The sequence below is a fragment of the Scardinius erythrophthalmus genome, assembly GCF_964197995.2.
Source record: "Scardinius erythrophthalmus genome assembly, chromosome: 17".
Taxonomy (NCBI): domain Eukaryota; kingdom Metazoa; phylum Chordata; class Actinopteri; order Cypriniformes; family Leuciscidae; genus Scardinius; species Scardinius erythrophthalmus.
The window spans coordinates 39653454-39671794 of NC_138237.1; the positions used below are offsets into that span (position 1 = coordinate 39653454).

Genomic DNA, 18341 nt, shown 5'->3' on the forward strand with positions numbered 1-18341 from the left:
GGTGGATGATTATGCATATGCAAATGATATGCAGATGAGGATCTGCATAGTAAAATGAGGCGTTGCAAGCTCATATATGGTTATTTCGGGGTGGAGATGCATGTGAACATATATTATAACACAGATTATAAAGGGGATTTAGCGCAGGTTCTGGCGTTCACACGCTTTTATAAGTCTGAATATTTTTTGGCCGTACAACATTTTTGGCTTTAGAGCGCACATACACTTTTAGTGCGGATCCTACACACAGTTTTATAAAAGAGACCAGAGCTTATGTGATGCCACTTGAAATGGTAGGAGTTTAGGAAAGAGATTAGGACTGCTTCCTCCACTTTATTATACACAAAGAAGACCTCAGGATTCTACAGCAACTTTAATTCCAACCTGTAACGCAGAAGTGAACTGAGCAGATTTCCCACGTGTTGTTTACCATCACTGGTGCTGATTAGACACTGGGAAAGATGCAGATGTTTGCACGAACACCCGAGCGTGTGCTGCAAACAACCTGACACTTGGAAAAGGGACAAAGTACACCCTTCCCAAGCCGAACTACACTTCCCAGTACTGAAGTTAGTGTGCAGTGGCCTATAAAAAGCCTCATGCAGGAGCAGCGAACAGACAGAAACTGCTTTAGCACTGGATTAGGTAAGAGTTATGAAGCGCTGAGGTCTTCTTTCATAACCGCTCTGACAGAAAACGACACGGGCTAAACGTTTGTCACTCCAAATAAGGGCTGGGTGATAATTTAAGAGATGAATTCACAATAACACATGTGTGCAACTCCTACTACATATTAACAATATCTGATTAAAATTGTAATAAATGCATTGAATGTCACTGGTATGCTAGATAATGATAATACAAATAAATATTGATGTGTATTGTTATACTGTTGCATACGTTTTTAATGTTGTTTATGTGTCTATGTGGTGTTTTTAATCTGCTTTAAGACAATCCAAGTGTAAATTCATAAGTCGACAGCATTGCTGAGTATTTCCTCCTTAAAACTGCAGTGAACCAAAGACAGTCTCAAAAACACACTTTGAAATCGCTGGTGTTTCTGACGTCAAACTATCTTGTAACCAATCAGATCAACGTGTGATCGTCAACCAGTGGATCTCTGAGCTGAGTGAGTGAGTGGAGGCGGGGCTCATTTGCATATTCATAGAACCGCGCATACTAAATGAGGCAAGGGTGTCGAGTTACATTCAAGATGTTTTAAGGCATGAAGACATTTTTTAAAAAAAGTTTAAATATGTCATTTTGGTGATCACATGAGTTTTAAGGGATACAATGATTGACTACAGGGGGACTTGTATTTCCATTAGACATAAATTTGTTTAAAAAAGAGCTGATTGTTGACCAGTGAACTTTGGCAATACAAACACCAGATAGTGACGCACTAAGATCTTCCGTCAGATCGCCAGAGCTCTGGGAGTATAATTAGCCCGCTGGAGGTGGGAAATCTGAAAGATTTGTTTGTCTGTTCCCTTGCACATTATTGACTATTCTGGTCTGTCCTGACAGTATGTGAGGGAGATAAGGTTTCTGTGGCACTGGGGTCAGGTTGCTCTGGCCACACACCAACAGGCATATGACTTGGAAGTTTGAGATGGTGCATTAGTGGGTCAGCTCTGAAGCACTGACACGGACAGAGCTTATTTCACAGCGACACGAGCCCTCGCTCGGCTGCCTCCACCAGAGACTTCAGGATGTGTTCCATGCTCCTCTTTAAAAGCATTATTATTATTGTACACTAATATATTAATGGTCAGGTTACTACACAGATTTTAAAATGTAGATAAAACAGGGCGTGCACAAGTATTACCATATTCAATTTAAATGTCTGAATTTAGCAATCTATTTAATTTAGCACTTATCCATGTTGACTGTTAATCAATTAATTGATCGTTAAAACAGAAGCGTGTAATTTCTGCTGTTTTAAAGGCTATTCGTTTTATTTTGGAGTCTGCAACAATAGGTTTACATGCATTCAAGGTCAAAACACAATATTCATTGTAGCAGCACCTCTTTCCTCAAGTGTCTGAAACGGTTTGATAAAGGATTCAGTCTCTAAGTCTCTGAGAGCTGCTCTGCTCTGATTGGCCAGATAACCCAGACTCTTGTGATTGGTCAGAAACCTACGCAGGTTCGAGCAGGAAGTGAGACTGGAATTACTGACGACTCGTTTCAGGCAGTTCAGAATCGCTTCTTTCTTTATTTTGTGTCTTTACTTTATTTTTTTACTTTATTCTTAATTTGATCAATAAATTAAATTAGAATAATAAGACACTACAGGCCTGTTATCAATCAAATTAAATAATTTACACTGAAAAATTAACTGCATTAACTAGTTATGAGACTGTTGTATACAAATAAGAAATATCGGAAAGAATTATAATGAAACTAAACCACCAGTAGGTGGCGGCAGGCGACCGTCTTAATGAGAGCCATTGAGTCATTCATTTAAACGATTTGTTCAAACGGCTGATTCGTTCAGGAATGAGGCAGTTGTTTATGAATGAGTCATTAAATCTTTGACTCAAACAATTCGATCAAAACGCTGAATCATCAATCATTTAATTTCTTGTTTATTGAACTGACATTTGAAATCAGTGTCACATTTTCAATCGTGATGGTATTCAGCACTCTTGGTCATGTGATGTTGAATGTTAACTGTTAAAGTATGGTAACTATGTGTGAGCTGCGCTTATTTGTTGCAATTTCTCCTCAACAGCACAACCTTGTTACCGTCAGTACATTATATATTACATTATTATTCACTATCAATCACCACTTACACTAAATAAATGCAGAATCATTCTCGTGTTTTGGTGATTCCCTAGTTATTTTTTGTTATTGACGTTTTAATCAGGATACTCGTCCGGTCAAGCAAGTGAAATTCACTTTCACCCGCCCCTTCAAATATGATTGACAGGCTGATTTTTGTTTTTACGTCTTTGAAATGTATAATGTTTCTTGCCGTCATGCACATGATGAGTTATCGTGTGAATCGTGTCAAAGGTCATCGTGTGAATCGTGTCAAAGGTCATCGTGTGAATCGTGTCAAAGGTTATCGTGCTCACGCTGTCGTTCATACAGGACCAGAAGTAGAAGATTAAACACCTTCACTTGCATTGATTCAGTGAGAGCGCTCCCATATCAGCGCTGATCTCGCGTCACATGAGTGGATAAGTGGGTCAAAGTGTCCATTAAACCTTTGGCTGGACTTTTGTTGGAAGCAAATAACCAAAACACCTGGTGATCAGCGTTCACAGACATGTCATCACACACACTCACCTAAACTCATTGAGGCCGTCCACCATTCGACTGTACGCCAAAGCTCTCTGGCTGGCATCCGCTGACCTGCGGCTCAGTATCATAGCCTGCGAACACAGAGCGGCGCGGCGTAAGAGAGACTCAACAGATGGCACAGGGTCAAGAAAGACGAATGGAGTCTAACCTGCTCGGTGGCACTTTTGAGTTTGTTCATGTGGCTCTCAAAGAGCGGAAAGTGAGAGAAGAAGAAGTCCTGGAACTTGGCGTTCTCTTCCTCGTTGGGCGAGAGCAGAAAGATGACACCGATGGCGATCTTCTTCTTCCTGGCGACGCCCAGACTCGGCCCGCTGTTCTCATCAGACATGTTGAAGCTCTCCTCCACAGACCTGCAATGCAAACCAGTTACACAGTGCCCGAACCAAACTCTGAACCCTCAAGTGCGAGTCGGCTCACACTAATGAGTCCCCAGCACTTTTTGTTATTTCTCATTTCGCATTTGTTAGAGAGAAAATATTATGTTGTTTCTCAAAGTTGTTTTCAGGCTCTACTAGAGCAGGTTTTCCTGCTGTAATGTTGATTATTCTCCTCATATTCTCCATTGTTGCGGCTCCTCTCTTCCCAGTCTGTCAGTAACGCTCTGTTTACTTCCTCTCTCTATGAAGCCCCTCCTTCTGAAAAGCACACTGTGCTCTGATTGGTCAGCTGGAGCAGTGTGTTGTGATTGGTCGAGCGATTCGAGTGAGTTTGGGAAATGTCCCGCCCCTTTCCATAACCGCCAGTTTAACACACTACTAACTAACTAACTCAACCAGGCCCCGCCCCTTTATTCTGCGCATTAATCATTATAATGAGGAATATTGTACACTGTTTATGTCATTTTATTACTGTTTACTTGTCTTTTAATTTCATGGTCTCTAATATTTTGGTATCTTAACCTTATTTAAGGCAAAAATAACTACTATATCTCCTTATGGTGATGTAAGACTTGTGTTCATCTTGCCCAGCCCTCGCTGTAATGCGGTGTGTGTGATACACAAGTGTGTGTGTGTGTGTGTGTGTGTCTCTTGTGTGTGTGTGTGTGTGTGTGTGTGTGAGCCGCACCATCGAGGGAAGACGCCGTTCTCCAGGCTGGTGGTCTGGCTGCGTAACCAGCGCCTCTGGTAGCTACTGGCACAGCTACTGGCGAGAGACGAGCCCGGGGACGGGAACGGGGTGATCAACAGACTACTGAGAGACGCTGCGGAGAACAGAGGAGCAGAGAGTCAGTGAACACACTCACACACACACACACACACTGGGATTGGGATTGACTCTTTGGACTGAAGTATCAACCCCAATCTCAAGAACACACTGAAGTAAAGCTGATTTGGTGTTCCTCTAACAGCAGGTGTTCAGGCGCTGGAGGAGCTCAGAGGAGACGAAGCGCGTGTGCCTGAATTAGCCTCCTCGTTTACTAGCGCTGACGGGCAGTTTGGGGAAGGGCTAAATATAAGCATGAGTGAGTGTGTGACACAGCATTAGCCGAGCGAGAGATCCCAGCTATGCTCTTTCCATTGCACAAGCTTTTCCAGGTCTCAGATATTCCTGTGCCGCGACCCCAGGCTGAGCTTCAGGACGTCCCGACACCAGCGCACTCTCATTCAGGACACAACACATGTTCATATCGAGATTTTCGAGAGATTTCTGGGGCAGATTTATCGGTGCACATTATTGTGTTCATACTGTTGAATGAGAATAAGTTCCTCTTGCAGCATCTCTTCTCTTCTCTGATGACGAGGGCGGGGCTATAACCTGTCACTCACATGAGATCAGCCAATAGCAAACCAAAACAATCCAATCAATTCCCCACAGACACAATCAAGCTCCGCCCACATGTGTTCTTGTTCCAGAAGCGTTTCACTCGGATAGACAACACAATAGAGGAGAAGAGACGAGAGCAACTTCCCTTTCACAATGACTTCAGTAGCATTCAAAAGTCTCTAATAAGGAAACGTCCAGAGATTTGAGAGTGAATCTCACTTTACTATCCTCTGATATTTCCTATCACAAATTACTTTCAAGGCCCTATGATTCAAGCGACATAGAAAACCATCATAAAGATAGACTTTACAGTATAACACAGAATTTGGCAAATTTTGAATGAATGAATCAAAAGTAGGGCTGTACATTTAACCCTTAAATGCAAACCTCGGGTCTTTATGGACCCGGGACGTCATTCTCTACTCTCCTCATTCATTTGTTAAAGGGGTGGTACAATGCCCCTTTTCACAAGATGTAAAATAAGTCTCTGATGTCCCCAGAGTGTGTGAAGTTTTAGCTCAAAATACCCCACAGATATTTTTATATAGCATGTTAAAATTTGTCACTTTTTGAGGGTGAGCAAAAACACACCGTTTTTGTCTGTGTCCCTTTAAATGCAAATGAGCTGCTGCTCCCGGCACAGGGGGCGGAGCTTCAAGAGCTTGTCTGTGTGTCTGTCCCTTTAAATGCAAATGAGCTGCTGCTCCTGGCACAGAGGGCGGAGCTTCAAGAGCTTGTCTGTGTGTCTGTCCCTTTAAATGCAAATGAGCTGCTGCTCCTGGCACAGAGGGCGGAGCTTCAATAGCTTGTGTGTGTGTCTGTCCCTTTAAATGCAAATGAGCTGCTGCTCCTGGCACAGAGGGCGGAGCTTCAATAGCTTGTGTGTGTGTCTGTCCCTTTAAATGCAAATGAGCTGCTGCTCCTGGCACAGAGGGCGGAGCTTCAAGAGCTTGTCTGTGTGTCTGACCCTTTAAATGCAAATGAGCTGCTGCTCCTGGCACAGAGGGCGGAGCTTCAAGAGCTTGTCTGTGTGTCTGACCCTTTAAATGCAAATGAGCTGCTGCTCCTGGCACAGAGGGCGGAGCTTCAAGAGCTTGTCTGTGTGTCTGTCCCTTTAAATGCAAATGAGCTGCTGCTCCTGGCACAGAGGGCGGAGCTTCAAGAGCTTGTCTGTGTGTCTGTCCCTTTAAATGCAAATGAGCTGCTGCTCCCGGCACAGAGGGTGGAGCTTCAAGAGATTCAAAACTTCCTCTGTCTTCAACTGCAGGAAGGACTGGAGCGCATCACAAATTAACCAAAACTCGGTGTATAGGATACTTGCCTCACAGACATGAGAAATATGCCTATAGTAGCTTGAAATGTCTACTTTTTAATTAGACATTTAATTAAAATCGAAAACAAATACACTGATTACATAATCCAAATGAAAGGGGAATTTTACTCTATAGGAGCGCACACATTCACTAAACTGCAGAGATGACGAGTCAGCAACGTCAACTTCATTTTTGCAGCCAACACTGACTCAGAAAACACTAGTTCATCTCATGATGAGCACATGAACTCCATCTCCAGAGCAGCAACAATCACATTTATTAAAACATTATTTAAGGAATATCACATTTTTCATTAATGTATCAATTTAACAAGTAATTCTCTATTTGTGTGCAGCACTTTGTTTGCTTTCAATCACAGATCATATTAAAATTTAATTCAATCATTAAAATGCAATTTTAAAAGAATGTAAATGAAAGATAAAATGGAATTTACTGAAACAGCAAAATGGATTTCACGGCAAATATGACATTTTCTTAATTACAGCCTAGAAATAAAACTAAACAACTGCATGCAGTAATTGTGTGTCCCATCAGACACTTCAACATCTGTGTGTCGAAGCTGAAGTGTGTGTGTGTTCTGCAGCTTCAACATCTGTGTGTCCAAGCTGAAGTGTGTGTGTGTGTGTTCTGCAGCTTCAACATCTGTGTGTCCAAGCTGAAGTGTGTGTGTGTGTTCTGCAGCTTCAACATCTGTGTGTCCAAGCTGAAGTGTGTGTGTGTGTGTGTGTGTGTGTGTGTGTGTGTGTGTGTGTGTGTGTGTGTGTGTGTGTGTGTTCTGCATCTTCAACATCTGTGTGTCCAAGCTGAAGTGTGTGTGTGTTCTGCATCTTCAACATCTGTGTGTCCAAGCTGAAGTGTGTGTGTGTTCTGCATCTTCAACATCTGTGTGTCCAAGCTGAAGTGTGTGTGTGTTCTGCAGCTTCAACATCTGTGTGTCCAAGCTGAAGTGTGTGTGTGTGTTCTGCAGCTTCAACATCTGTGTGTCCAAGCTGAAGTGTGTGTGTGTGTGTGTGTGTGTGTGTGTGTGTGTGTGTGTGTGTGTGTTCTGCATCTTCAACATCTGTGTGTCCAAGCTGAAGTGTGTGTGTGTTCTGCATCTTCAACATCTGTGTGTCCAAGCTGAAGTGTGTGTGTGTTCTGCATCTTCAACATCTGTGTGTCCAAGCTGAAGTGTGTGTGTGTGTTCTGCAGCTTCAACATCTGTGTGTCCAAGCTGAAGTGTGTGTGTGTTCTGCATCTTCAACATCTGTGTGTCCAAGCTGAAGTGTGTGTGTGTGTTCTGCATCTTCAACATCTGTGTGTCCAAGCTGAAGTGTGTGTGTGTTCTGCATCTTCAACATCTGCGTGTCGAAGCTGAAGTGTGTGTGTGTGTGTTCTGCATCTCACCTGAGCGAGCGATGCCACTGTCCCGCTCATCGTACGGTCCTCGGCCCGGCATGTCCATCGGGTTACTGTGCCCTGAGAGGAGGAGACAAACAGTTACGCAAGAGACTCTTAAAGAGTTTGATCATCCGTACCCTCCACCATCCATACATCCAGGCATCTCATCACCACTGTGCTCTACACACACACACACACACACACACACATGCTTACAGCGCAGGCAGGAGAGGGACACCGGTGGCTTATGTGGGACGGGCTCGTCAAAGCTAGAGTTCACACCCGCTCAGATCTATACCAGTTACACGTGATGTTGTCACAAGCAAAGCACTGGATGCACATGCACATGCACACACACACTCGTACACACACACACGCCAACCTGAAAAGAAAGAGGCGCTCTTGATGAGGCGGAGAGGGCCTTGCTCTGAGAGCGCCCGGCGCGGGCTGCAGAGCTGAGAGAAACCTGTGACGCGCACACGGCCAGGAGAACAGGAGGAAGAACACACACATCAGACGGTTAGTCAAGTACAGGACGCACACACACCTCAACACCAACGCTGTGTGGCGCCTCGGAAAGAGTCTCTTCTGCTCACCAACGCTGCATTTATCTCATCAAATACTGTTACAATTTAAACATTTTTTTAAGTTTTCTATTTTATCAGATAAATGCAGTGTTGGTGAGCTGGAGAAAAGCATCACATCTCGAACGGCTCCGAAGCTTTGAGCGCGAGTGTGTGTGAAGCTGACGCACACAGACAGATTAACACCACAGAACAAACACACAGTGTGTGTGAGTGAGTCTGTGGGACTCGTTTATCTGGTGAACAGTGCCGTCCATTCTGAGAGTGTTACACACAAACGCTAAACTCAACTCAAACACACACTGCCGTTCAAAGCTAGGGATCGCTGAGATCTTTTAAAACTTTAAAGAAGTCTCTTCTGCTTTTATTTGATTAAAAAAACAGTAATATTGTTAAATATTATGACAATGTCAAATAAATGTTTTCTATGTGAATGTATAGTAAAGTGTAATTTATTCCTGTGATCAAAGCTGAATGTTCAGCATCATTACTCCAGTCTTCAGTGTCACATGATCCTTCAGAAATCACTCTAATATGATGATTTGATGCTCAAGAAACATTTATGATTATTATCAGTGTTGAAAACATTTTTTTTCAGGATTCTTTGATGAATAGAAAGTTCAAAAGAACAGCATTTATCTGAAATAAAAAGCTTTTGCAACATTAAACCGTTCAAAAGTTTGGGGTCAGTAAGAAAATTTAAAAAAAAAATTGGAAAGAAACTAAAAGAAATAATAATAAAATAAGAAAATAATATTAATACTTTCATTCAGCAATGATGCATTAATTTGATCAAAAGTGTCAGTAAAGACATTCATAATGTTACAAAAGCTTTCTATTTGAAATAAATGCTGTTCTTTTGAACTTTCTATTCATTAAAGAATCCTGAAAAAAACATTGATAATAAACAGCTGTTCAACATTGGAATAATATTTAACAATATTACTGTTTTCTTTCTGTATTTTTAATCAAATAAATGCCGCCTTGGTGAGCAGAAGAGACTTCTTTTAAAAACATTAAAGATCTTACCGATCCAGAACTTTGAACGGCAGTGTGTGTGTGATGGTCGGGCGACGCTCACAAAAACACGTTCAGGTCAGGGGTCACTCTAAATGCACTTTATCACACTTCAAATCAAGGCTATATTTAAGTCCAGTAGGATCTGTTGTGTTGTACTTTATTTTCATGACAATTAATCACTTTTTCTTTTGCATCCGTACGTTCGGCTGGATTATGAATGACAGGGACACAAGCTAACGAGCGGACACAAGCGGTGTTTCTGAGATTTCAGTGATAAAGCTATGATGAACTAGCGGCAATGGTCACTCGAGAGGTCACAGCACCGTATCTGTGTGAATCAGCTGTCAAATGAGGCTTTTCTCAGTGACTTCATTTCTTTAAAGAAATAAAAAGCTTTGCAAGTGCCAAATCGCGCATGAAACACAAAGTTTGGGTTAAACCGTTGTGACCTGGACATGTTCTTCAAGAGGCACCGTGAGTCTTCAGAACAAACACATAATCACGTGTTTAGAGCAGCTTTGTGACGATTTCATATGAAATGTTACGCACAATAGAAGATAGACACATAAGAAAGCATTTACATGTAACATGGGAAAACACTGAGATCAAAACGTCATGAAGAATTACACAATGAAAGTGAGAATAAAACAGCACAGAATGTCTTCAAATGGACAGCTGGAACTATAAACGCAGCTCAGGATTCACTTCGGTAACAAGAATGTGGCTGGAGTAACTCTGAGCTGATTGAGTTACCTATGCTTCCCAGAAAGCCGCTGTTGTGCTCGGGCCGGAGCGCGCCGGAGTCCTGGCCGATGAACTCCAGACTGTCCTGAAGTCTGGAACGCAATCGACAGCAGTGTTGGTGAAACAAGTAACTGGAGTTATGTAATCAGATTACTTTTTCAAGTAACTAGTAAAGTAACGTATTACTTGTAAAATTTACTTTTTCAAATAAGTAACGCAAAGTTACTTTGTTTTCCCAGTTATTGACTGACAGCTCTCCTGTCCTCATGTTGAGACAAATTGAAGTGCAGATGTGCCTTGTGTGTGTGTTTGTGTGTGTGTGTGTGTGTGTGTAAACATGATGGTTATTGTAGTTCTAGATTAAACGTGAGCATGTATTTACTCATCTCATTTGCACAAAAAAAAAAAAACTCAAAATGAATAAGAAGAGTGAAATGCAGATTCAGAATACTATGCAAACCTCCGATAACTAAACATGTTAAATAAACCAGCAATGAGGCACCGGATCCAGCTAATCTAGCGGTGAGCGAGAGCTTACGTGTTCAGGCTCCCGTAGGCACTGCCGCCCGTTCTGGCTGTAAACACTTTACTGAGCATCAGCTGTGGAGGAGATCTGGAAACACACACACACACACACACACACACACACACACACACACACACACACACACACACACACACACACACACACACACCTGATCAGCACAGACAGTTCATCATGACCAGTGTTGTGTGTAACTCATTACAAGTAACTGGAGTTACGTAATCAGATTACTTTTTCAAGTAACTAGTAAAGTCACGCGTTACTTTTTAATATCTCAATATCTGTTACTTTAATATCTATGTTACTTTTTCAGATAAGTAACGCTAGATACTTTGCCCCAGTTATTGACTCACAGCTCTCCTGTCCTCATGTTGTGAGAAAGGAGGTGTTGTGTGTAAACATGATGATTATTTTAGTTGTTTTTTATGCACTCGTCTCACTTGCACGAAAACATTCAGTGTTCCCCAAAATTAATAAAACAGTAAAATGCAATCACAGAATTTTACGCAAAACTTTTAGCAGGGAACTACACTGCGACCAAAATGGTTGCATATGCGACCTTTTGAAATGCCATTGCGACCAAAATTTTTAATGGGTCGCAAATGTATCACTGATTATTTTTGTACCTATGTTTTAGGCAATGTGCTATGATTTACTATGAACATTTATTAAAACAGAAATGTGTATTTTAAGAATACGTTTTATAACGTGCTCTGAGCATTCAACACATCAAGTTGGCTTCAGCCCCGCGACCGTTACTTAGATTAAAACGTACCATTGTATCTGCGCGACTCGCGAGCTCTCTCTCTCTCACTAATACGGACGCGCGCGCGCACACACAGAGAGAAGATAATTGTAAAATGAAAATTGACGGGCTATAGTTTAAATTTTGTTCTTGCTTGGGTTTTTTTCTGTCAAAATGTCGGAAAGCATATTGTATTATCCATCCGTGTTTTTAAAATTCGTTAAATGACGGACGTTTTACAACACAGCCCTCGTTATATGTCGGATTCGTCAAACTTAGCCTACTTGATATTATTTTTAGAATAAGTGATTCGTTATGCTATTATTGGACTCCTGTCTATTCATTGTCAACTGTTTTCTATAAATATGTTTGTATTGGCTAACATTTATGCAGCTAATGCCTGTCCTGTTTAAAATGTTCAAATGCAACAGCACGTCACAAATAGAAGCCATTTTCCCTGTGCTATTTAGTGTCATTCTTGGTTATTGGAAAAATAAATTAAGTAGCCTATCTTTATTGTACACCTGTTTTTTTTTTATTTTGTTTTTTTTTTTACTGTTTTCTAGGGGTTTCTTAATTTTAGACCAGCACACATTATATGCAATGCAATATAATGCATGTGTGTCCTATGTGTGACATATTTTGCACACAGGTAAAGGTGCCCAACATAAGTCATTTCTAAAGTAAAAAAAAAAAAAAAAAAAGTGTTTTGGAAAATTTCTCTTTATTTGATTATCAGTAAATTTGTTTTCTATACAGTGATATCGATATCGGCCATAACAGCAATATTAATATCAGTTATTATCGGTATCGGCCACAATTTTGACATCAGTGCATCACTACTTAAGAGTTCAGGAGTCTGCCCATCTGGGCCAACCATAGCATGTTGAAATCCATTTTGCACTTTATTTTGTACTGTATTTTCTATTGCAGTAAATCTATCCCAACCAATGTTAAAGAAAACAAAAACATGAAGGCATGTGGTTTAAAAGATGGCAAGTAAAATAAAAAACACATCTGTATGCAATACAGTTTCATTATTGTTCATTATTATCCAGAGCGGTTTAGGCTACTATAAACAATTTGTGCGACCAAATCATGTTTTGCGCCAGTAACTGAAAAAGTTAGTAGCGCAAGTGCCACCAGTGGAAAAGGTTAGTGTAGTTCCCTGTTTATAATTAACTATATTAAATGACACAAATATACTTTATGTATTTAATCTCACTTTATTAACCGATGTCTTTGCTGCTGACCTTCGATGATCTAATTCAACCGTACTAATGAGCAAAACTGAGTTTAGATTAGATTCAGAAATGAGAGTGTTAATAAGCCCAGCCCAGGTGAGAGAAAGTAACGCAAAAGTAATGTAACGCAGTACTTTTCATAAAAAGTAACACAATTAGTTTCTTTTTTTGGGAGTAATGCATGAGTTTTAAGAGTAACTCCCCCAACACTGGTGGTGACCCCCGTGAGCGCTCGCCTCGGGCTCACCTGATCTGGTGGATCTTCAGCGTCGAGCCTTTGTAGCTCATGGCCACCGAGCCGAACATCATCTCCCCGAGCATGTTAGCGTCTGACGCGCACCGCGACGAGGCCTGCGGGAAACACACACACAGCACAGGTCGGCATTAACGCTGCAGAGTAAATAAATAAACAGGTCTTGTATGAGTTTTGTTCTAAATTATACAGTTACGCAGAATATCATCACGATTTCAAACAGTTCAATATACAAAAGTTACATTTTAGACTCAATATTAATATTATTGACTGGCAGCTCTCCTGTCCTCATGTTGAGACAAATTGAAGTGCAGATGTGCCGTGTGTGTGTGTGTGTGTGTGTGTGTGTGTGTGTGTGTGTGTGTGTGTACTTGTCTACCTATCTAAGTGGGGACCTTGGTGTCGTTACACACTCACCAACAGGGGACCGTCGAGCCAAGTGGGGACTTTTTTCAAGTCCCCTGTTGGTCATGCTTTAAAACATGTTAAAATCAGCTAAAACACGCTCTGGTGAATTTTTTTCATTTTTGACCAAGTGGGGACCTACATGTGTGTGTGTGTTTAAGTCCATACTCAGCAGCGCTCCTGTAGGCTGGAGCAGGAACTGCAGTGGCCCATTAACACACGTCGTTCACACTTCTCTATTGTTTGAATGGCTGCTGTCCTAGAGGCTCTGAGACTGTAGAGCTGCTGTTTAACTGGAGCTTTCAGTAACACTTTATAATAACTCCACGCTATTAATCATTAGTTAAGAATTAGTAAACAGTTAATCATTTTCTAAAGTTTTATAAATGAATAGACATTAATAAGCAGTATATAAATACAGATATAAATGCTTTATTCTTGTTTTAAAAGCATATCTATAATGTGTTTGATAATTGTATTTTCATACTTTATTAATGATCAATTTATCATTTCTAAATAAAGTATAGTATCATTTACAAAGCAGTTATTTAGGAGTTGTCAGTGGTTCATAAGATCACTTAGAAAGTGTGAGTAAATGATTAAACAATTTAAATGTACATTCATAGATATTTATTATTCAGACATATAGTAATAGTTACTCAGTGTGTTAAATGCTTTATTAACATGTATTTCTACTGTAATGCAGGTAGTTATAAAGTATTTCGTAGTGGTCAGTTCACTATTTTTGTGAGCTCATCTAAAGTGAGGACTAGTTATGCCTTGTAAAACATTTATAAAGGAGATTTAAAGGCTGTTAATATTTCTATGTTCTGTATCACTGTGTGTGTGTTTGTTACCTTTTTCTGTTTAGAAGAAAACTGAGTCTTTAAATCTCCTTTATAAATGATTTACAAAGCACAACTAGTCCTCACTTCAGATGAGCTCACAAAATAGTTAACTGACCACTACTAAATGCTTTATAACTACCTGAATCTACAACATTTACTTACACTTTCTAAGTGATCTTATGAATCACTGACAACACCTAAATAACTGGTTTGTAAATAATGCTATACTTCATTTAGAAATGATAAATTGATAATTAATAAAGTATGAAAATACAATTATTAAACACATTATAGATATGCTTCTAAATCAGTAATACAGCATTTAAAGCTGTATGTATAAAATGCTTATTAATGTCTGCTTTATGAATTATGATTTAACTGTTTACTAATGCTTAACTAATGATTAATAGGATGCAGTTATTATAAAGGTTTACCATATATATTATATTTTTCATAACATAACTTCAAATATGCATTTTTTTATTTATTTTTTTGCCAAGAGGGGATCTGCAACTCAATGTTATAATTATAATGTAATTATTATTATATTATTAAGATATTGCAACTGATAGTATTGGCTGCACATTAATTAAAACATAATTTCTACTGTAATAAATTCAGTAGACATGTCCTTTTTTTTGTTTCCTTTGTTTCTAGGATGTTGATGTACAGAGATAGTCAGTGTTTGAAATATTGCTCAATTTAAATACAACCAAACATACTGTATGTCGCTCGTTACCATCCAACAGTGGACCTTTCTTGAAGATCAAATTCAAAACTTTTAAGTTGACTTGCTGCATCTGGTCATTTTGAAGAAACAATAATGAAATACACAATTTTCTTGTAAGGTCTTTTTTTATAATATAACTTCAAATATGCAAAAAAAAAATTTTTAAACATGCCAAGATGGAATCTCAACTCTGAACGATGTCTACCTATACAAGTGGGGACTTTCTGAACGATCTCTACCTATACAAGTGGGGACTCACAATAGCCTGCAATGGAGCTGTGTGTGTGTGTGTGTGTGTGTGTGTGTGAACAGTTAAGTCTGTCTTTATTTTGTATGTCTTTATGTTCATATACATATAATAACACATAATAACATATATATAATATATGTTCACACAGGCATCAGAGATCACAATATGCATAGTTAAACATATACAATAATTTTTTTTTTTTTTTAAAGAATGACGAACATTATCAGTTATCAAAAACTTAATTGCTTGAGGAAAGACCATTTAAATCTACAACTGGGTAAAAAATACAGACGGCCCGGCTGTAATAAGGATCCACTGAAGGCAAGTGTAAATGAGAACCCAAGTCCAGTTTATTACAAACAAAAGCAAAGATAAAACTAAAACATGGTGTGGCATGAAAAAATAAAAAATAAAAAACCAGAACATGAACAAAGACTTACAAACAGTGGTCTACAGGAAACAATACTTTACAAAGACACATGGAAAACATGAGGGCTAAATACAAAGACTAATGACAAGGCAAGGGACACCTGTGAACAGTGATCACACAATTAACCAATGACAAGACACATGGCAGGATCACATGAAAAACAGGGAATCCCATGACAGACATGGAAACATGACATGACACAAAAACATGACAAGAACAAACCCAAAATCATGACACCGGCAGCAACAGTTCAAAATCAGAGGCGAGAATATCCTCTTATCATTCATAATATTATTTTTCTTATTTAACGCTCTCTCTTCAGAGATACTTTCTAAGCTTGGTTATGCAGTCCCTAACAATTTACTTGCCATTGTTATGTGCCATTGCACACACACACACATACATGTCTATATTACTAACAGACCGATATCACTCTACACTGACCAAGTGGGGACGTTCTGAACGATCTCTACCTATACAAGTGGGGACTCACAATAGCCTGCAATGGAGCTGTGTGTGTGTGTGTGTGTGTGTGAACAGTGAAGTGAACTGGCAGTGAAGTCTGTCTTCATTATGTAACTATATATATATATATATATATATATATATAGTATATTATATATTATGCCTTTTATCATTCATAATATTATTTCTCTTATTTAAAGCTTATTTTCTCTCTTCATAGATACTTTCTATGCTTGGTTATGCAGTCCCTTTAGGGTTTATGGGATTAATCAAACAGAAATAGCTCTTTAAGGTAACAATTTCAGGTGACTTATTTTAGTATAGTGTAAAGCATACTTTAAACAGTGAATAATGATTTTATTAATAAAAATGAACTTCGCGTCCCCAGTTGGATGGTAAAGAACGATACGTGTTTGTCTGCTTTGTACATTTCTTGCCATCACAAACACACTGTAAAAATTTTGGAGGTCAATCTCAAAATGTTATGTAGACTTGCTGCACTGAACATTTTTAGTTGGTTCAGTTGAAATATATGAAGTAGGGATGTTCATTTAACATTTTGTTTTCTGACTGACAGCTGGTGCTTGTTACAAAGTCAGATCAGTTAACTGACATGATTTGAAGGTTAGATTAGAATTAAATGGAATTAGAATAGATAATAGTCTGTGACCGATTCAAATACCTCAAACATGTAGACTTACATGTGCAAATAGCAGCATAAACAACAGAACATGAGGATTCACACACCGTCACATCAAGCACCCGCAGTGCTTCTGTGAACACAGTAAACCAGAATAAAACTGTATATGAAGAGTTTGGTTGCAAAACGCGATAAACGCCATTTTTTGACATTTGGATTTTATTATTGGAAATCACTGTTCAGATGTACCTTAATCTATGTGTGAATTGCTGCCATTAATACGATTTAAAAATGTACATTTTAAGCCTACTACAAAATTCATTTTTTCACAAAACGCAATATCCGCCAGCCCAGTTTCTTTACAAAGTGCGATATAACGGTTAGGCTATAGAACGTTCAGGATGCTGCGCGAGCTCAGGATGTCACGCGAGGAGAGAGTAACCGCCGGTGAAGTGCTCCGAGTTTGCTCAGTGATTTAACGATAATATCAAAACAAAAAACATATATTTTTAAAAAGAGGATTCAATAGGCTAACTAAAAAACGTTTACCATTTAATTGTTTATACTGTAGGCGAGCTGTCAGTCAAGTAGGCTACGTCACACACATACACACACACACACACACACAAACAAAACATTGATTCACTAGCTTTTCTTAATGGTATTACAATAGTAGAATATAGCCTAAGGTGGATATATAGCATTTTGCAAAAAAAATATATATATATATATGTTGTTATGTTGTGTATGTTCTGGCCAAAACTAACTCAGAATCTTATTATTATTAATCAATCTTTGTATATACTATTCCATATATTTATGATATATTGTTTTTTTAACCAATTTAAGATGATTGACAATGTTAAGTTAAATATGTTGCATTTTGGCATGGTTTTTGACTTATTTATGAACTATTTATGGACATAAAATTAAATAAAAAATATCCTGGATTTGAAGAATATTGTGTCCCTGGCCTTCACTGAGCTCAGGTAATAGTTTAATGTACAAAAAATTGTGAATGAACTTGACTGTTGATATCTGTCAAATAACCAACATTTCTCAAAATGGATATATCTCGTTTTGCAACGAAACTCTTCATATATAACTGTATATATAATAAATAGGCCAACTTAAATGAACAATTAACAAAACTAAAGTGCAATAAATAATAAATGCTTTAGGGTCTGTTTACACGACATCATTTTCAACTGAAAACTGAAAACGTTTTGGCCGTTCATTTCAACGAAAATGCCATTTTGTGGGCCTGACAATGCAAGCTTTTGAAAACGAGTTTTAAAGTGCAAGGTTTTGAAAATGATGCCTTTACCATCTGCATGTAAACAACATAAACGGGAATTTGTGAAATTGGTATGTCATTCCAACCCGGTCACACTAAATGCTTCTCTATAGCACACATTGGGCCCTATCTCGCACCCAGCGCAATTTACTTTGTACAGCGACGCATGTATCATTCCTATTTTGCACCCGCGCAAAGCAGACTTTTCCCTGCACAGACGCACGTCGGTTAACTAAGAAATACACTTGCGCTCCCCGGGGCGGTTCAGCGCAAAGAGGAGGCGTGTTGCGGCACAAACGTTCCCTCATGCTATTTTACAGGTTTAGAAAACAATTGCGCCACTGACCGA

General features: G+C 39.1%; 1 protein-coding gene across 3 annotated transcripts in view; it reads right to left on the reverse strand.

Moving 5' to 3' along the window:
- The window catches only part of fnip1 (folliculin interacting protein 1), a 67428-nt gene that overhangs the window by 12504 nt on the left and 36583 nt on the right, over positions 1-18341 (reverse strand). For 2 of the 3 annotated variants that reach the window (XM_081391123.1, XM_081391124.1), the window contains exons 4-11: positions 12922-13025; positions 10680-10754; positions 10151-10233; positions 8176-8259; positions 7800-7871; positions 4381-4516; positions 3464-3665; positions 3301-3386 (exon numbers count right to left, since the gene is read on the reverse strand). In XM_081391123.1, the coding sequence (XP_081247249.1) occupies positions 3301-3386; positions 3464-3665; positions 4381-4516; positions 7800-7871; positions 8176-8259; positions 10151-10233; positions 10680-10754; positions 12922-13025 (842 nt within the window). The remainder of the gene's footprint in view (positions 1-3300; positions 3387-3463; positions 3666-4380; positions 4517-7799; positions 7872-8175; positions 8260-10150; positions 10234-10679; positions 10755-12921; positions 13026-18341) is intronic. The other variant, XM_081391125.1, reaches the window with a different exon arrangement.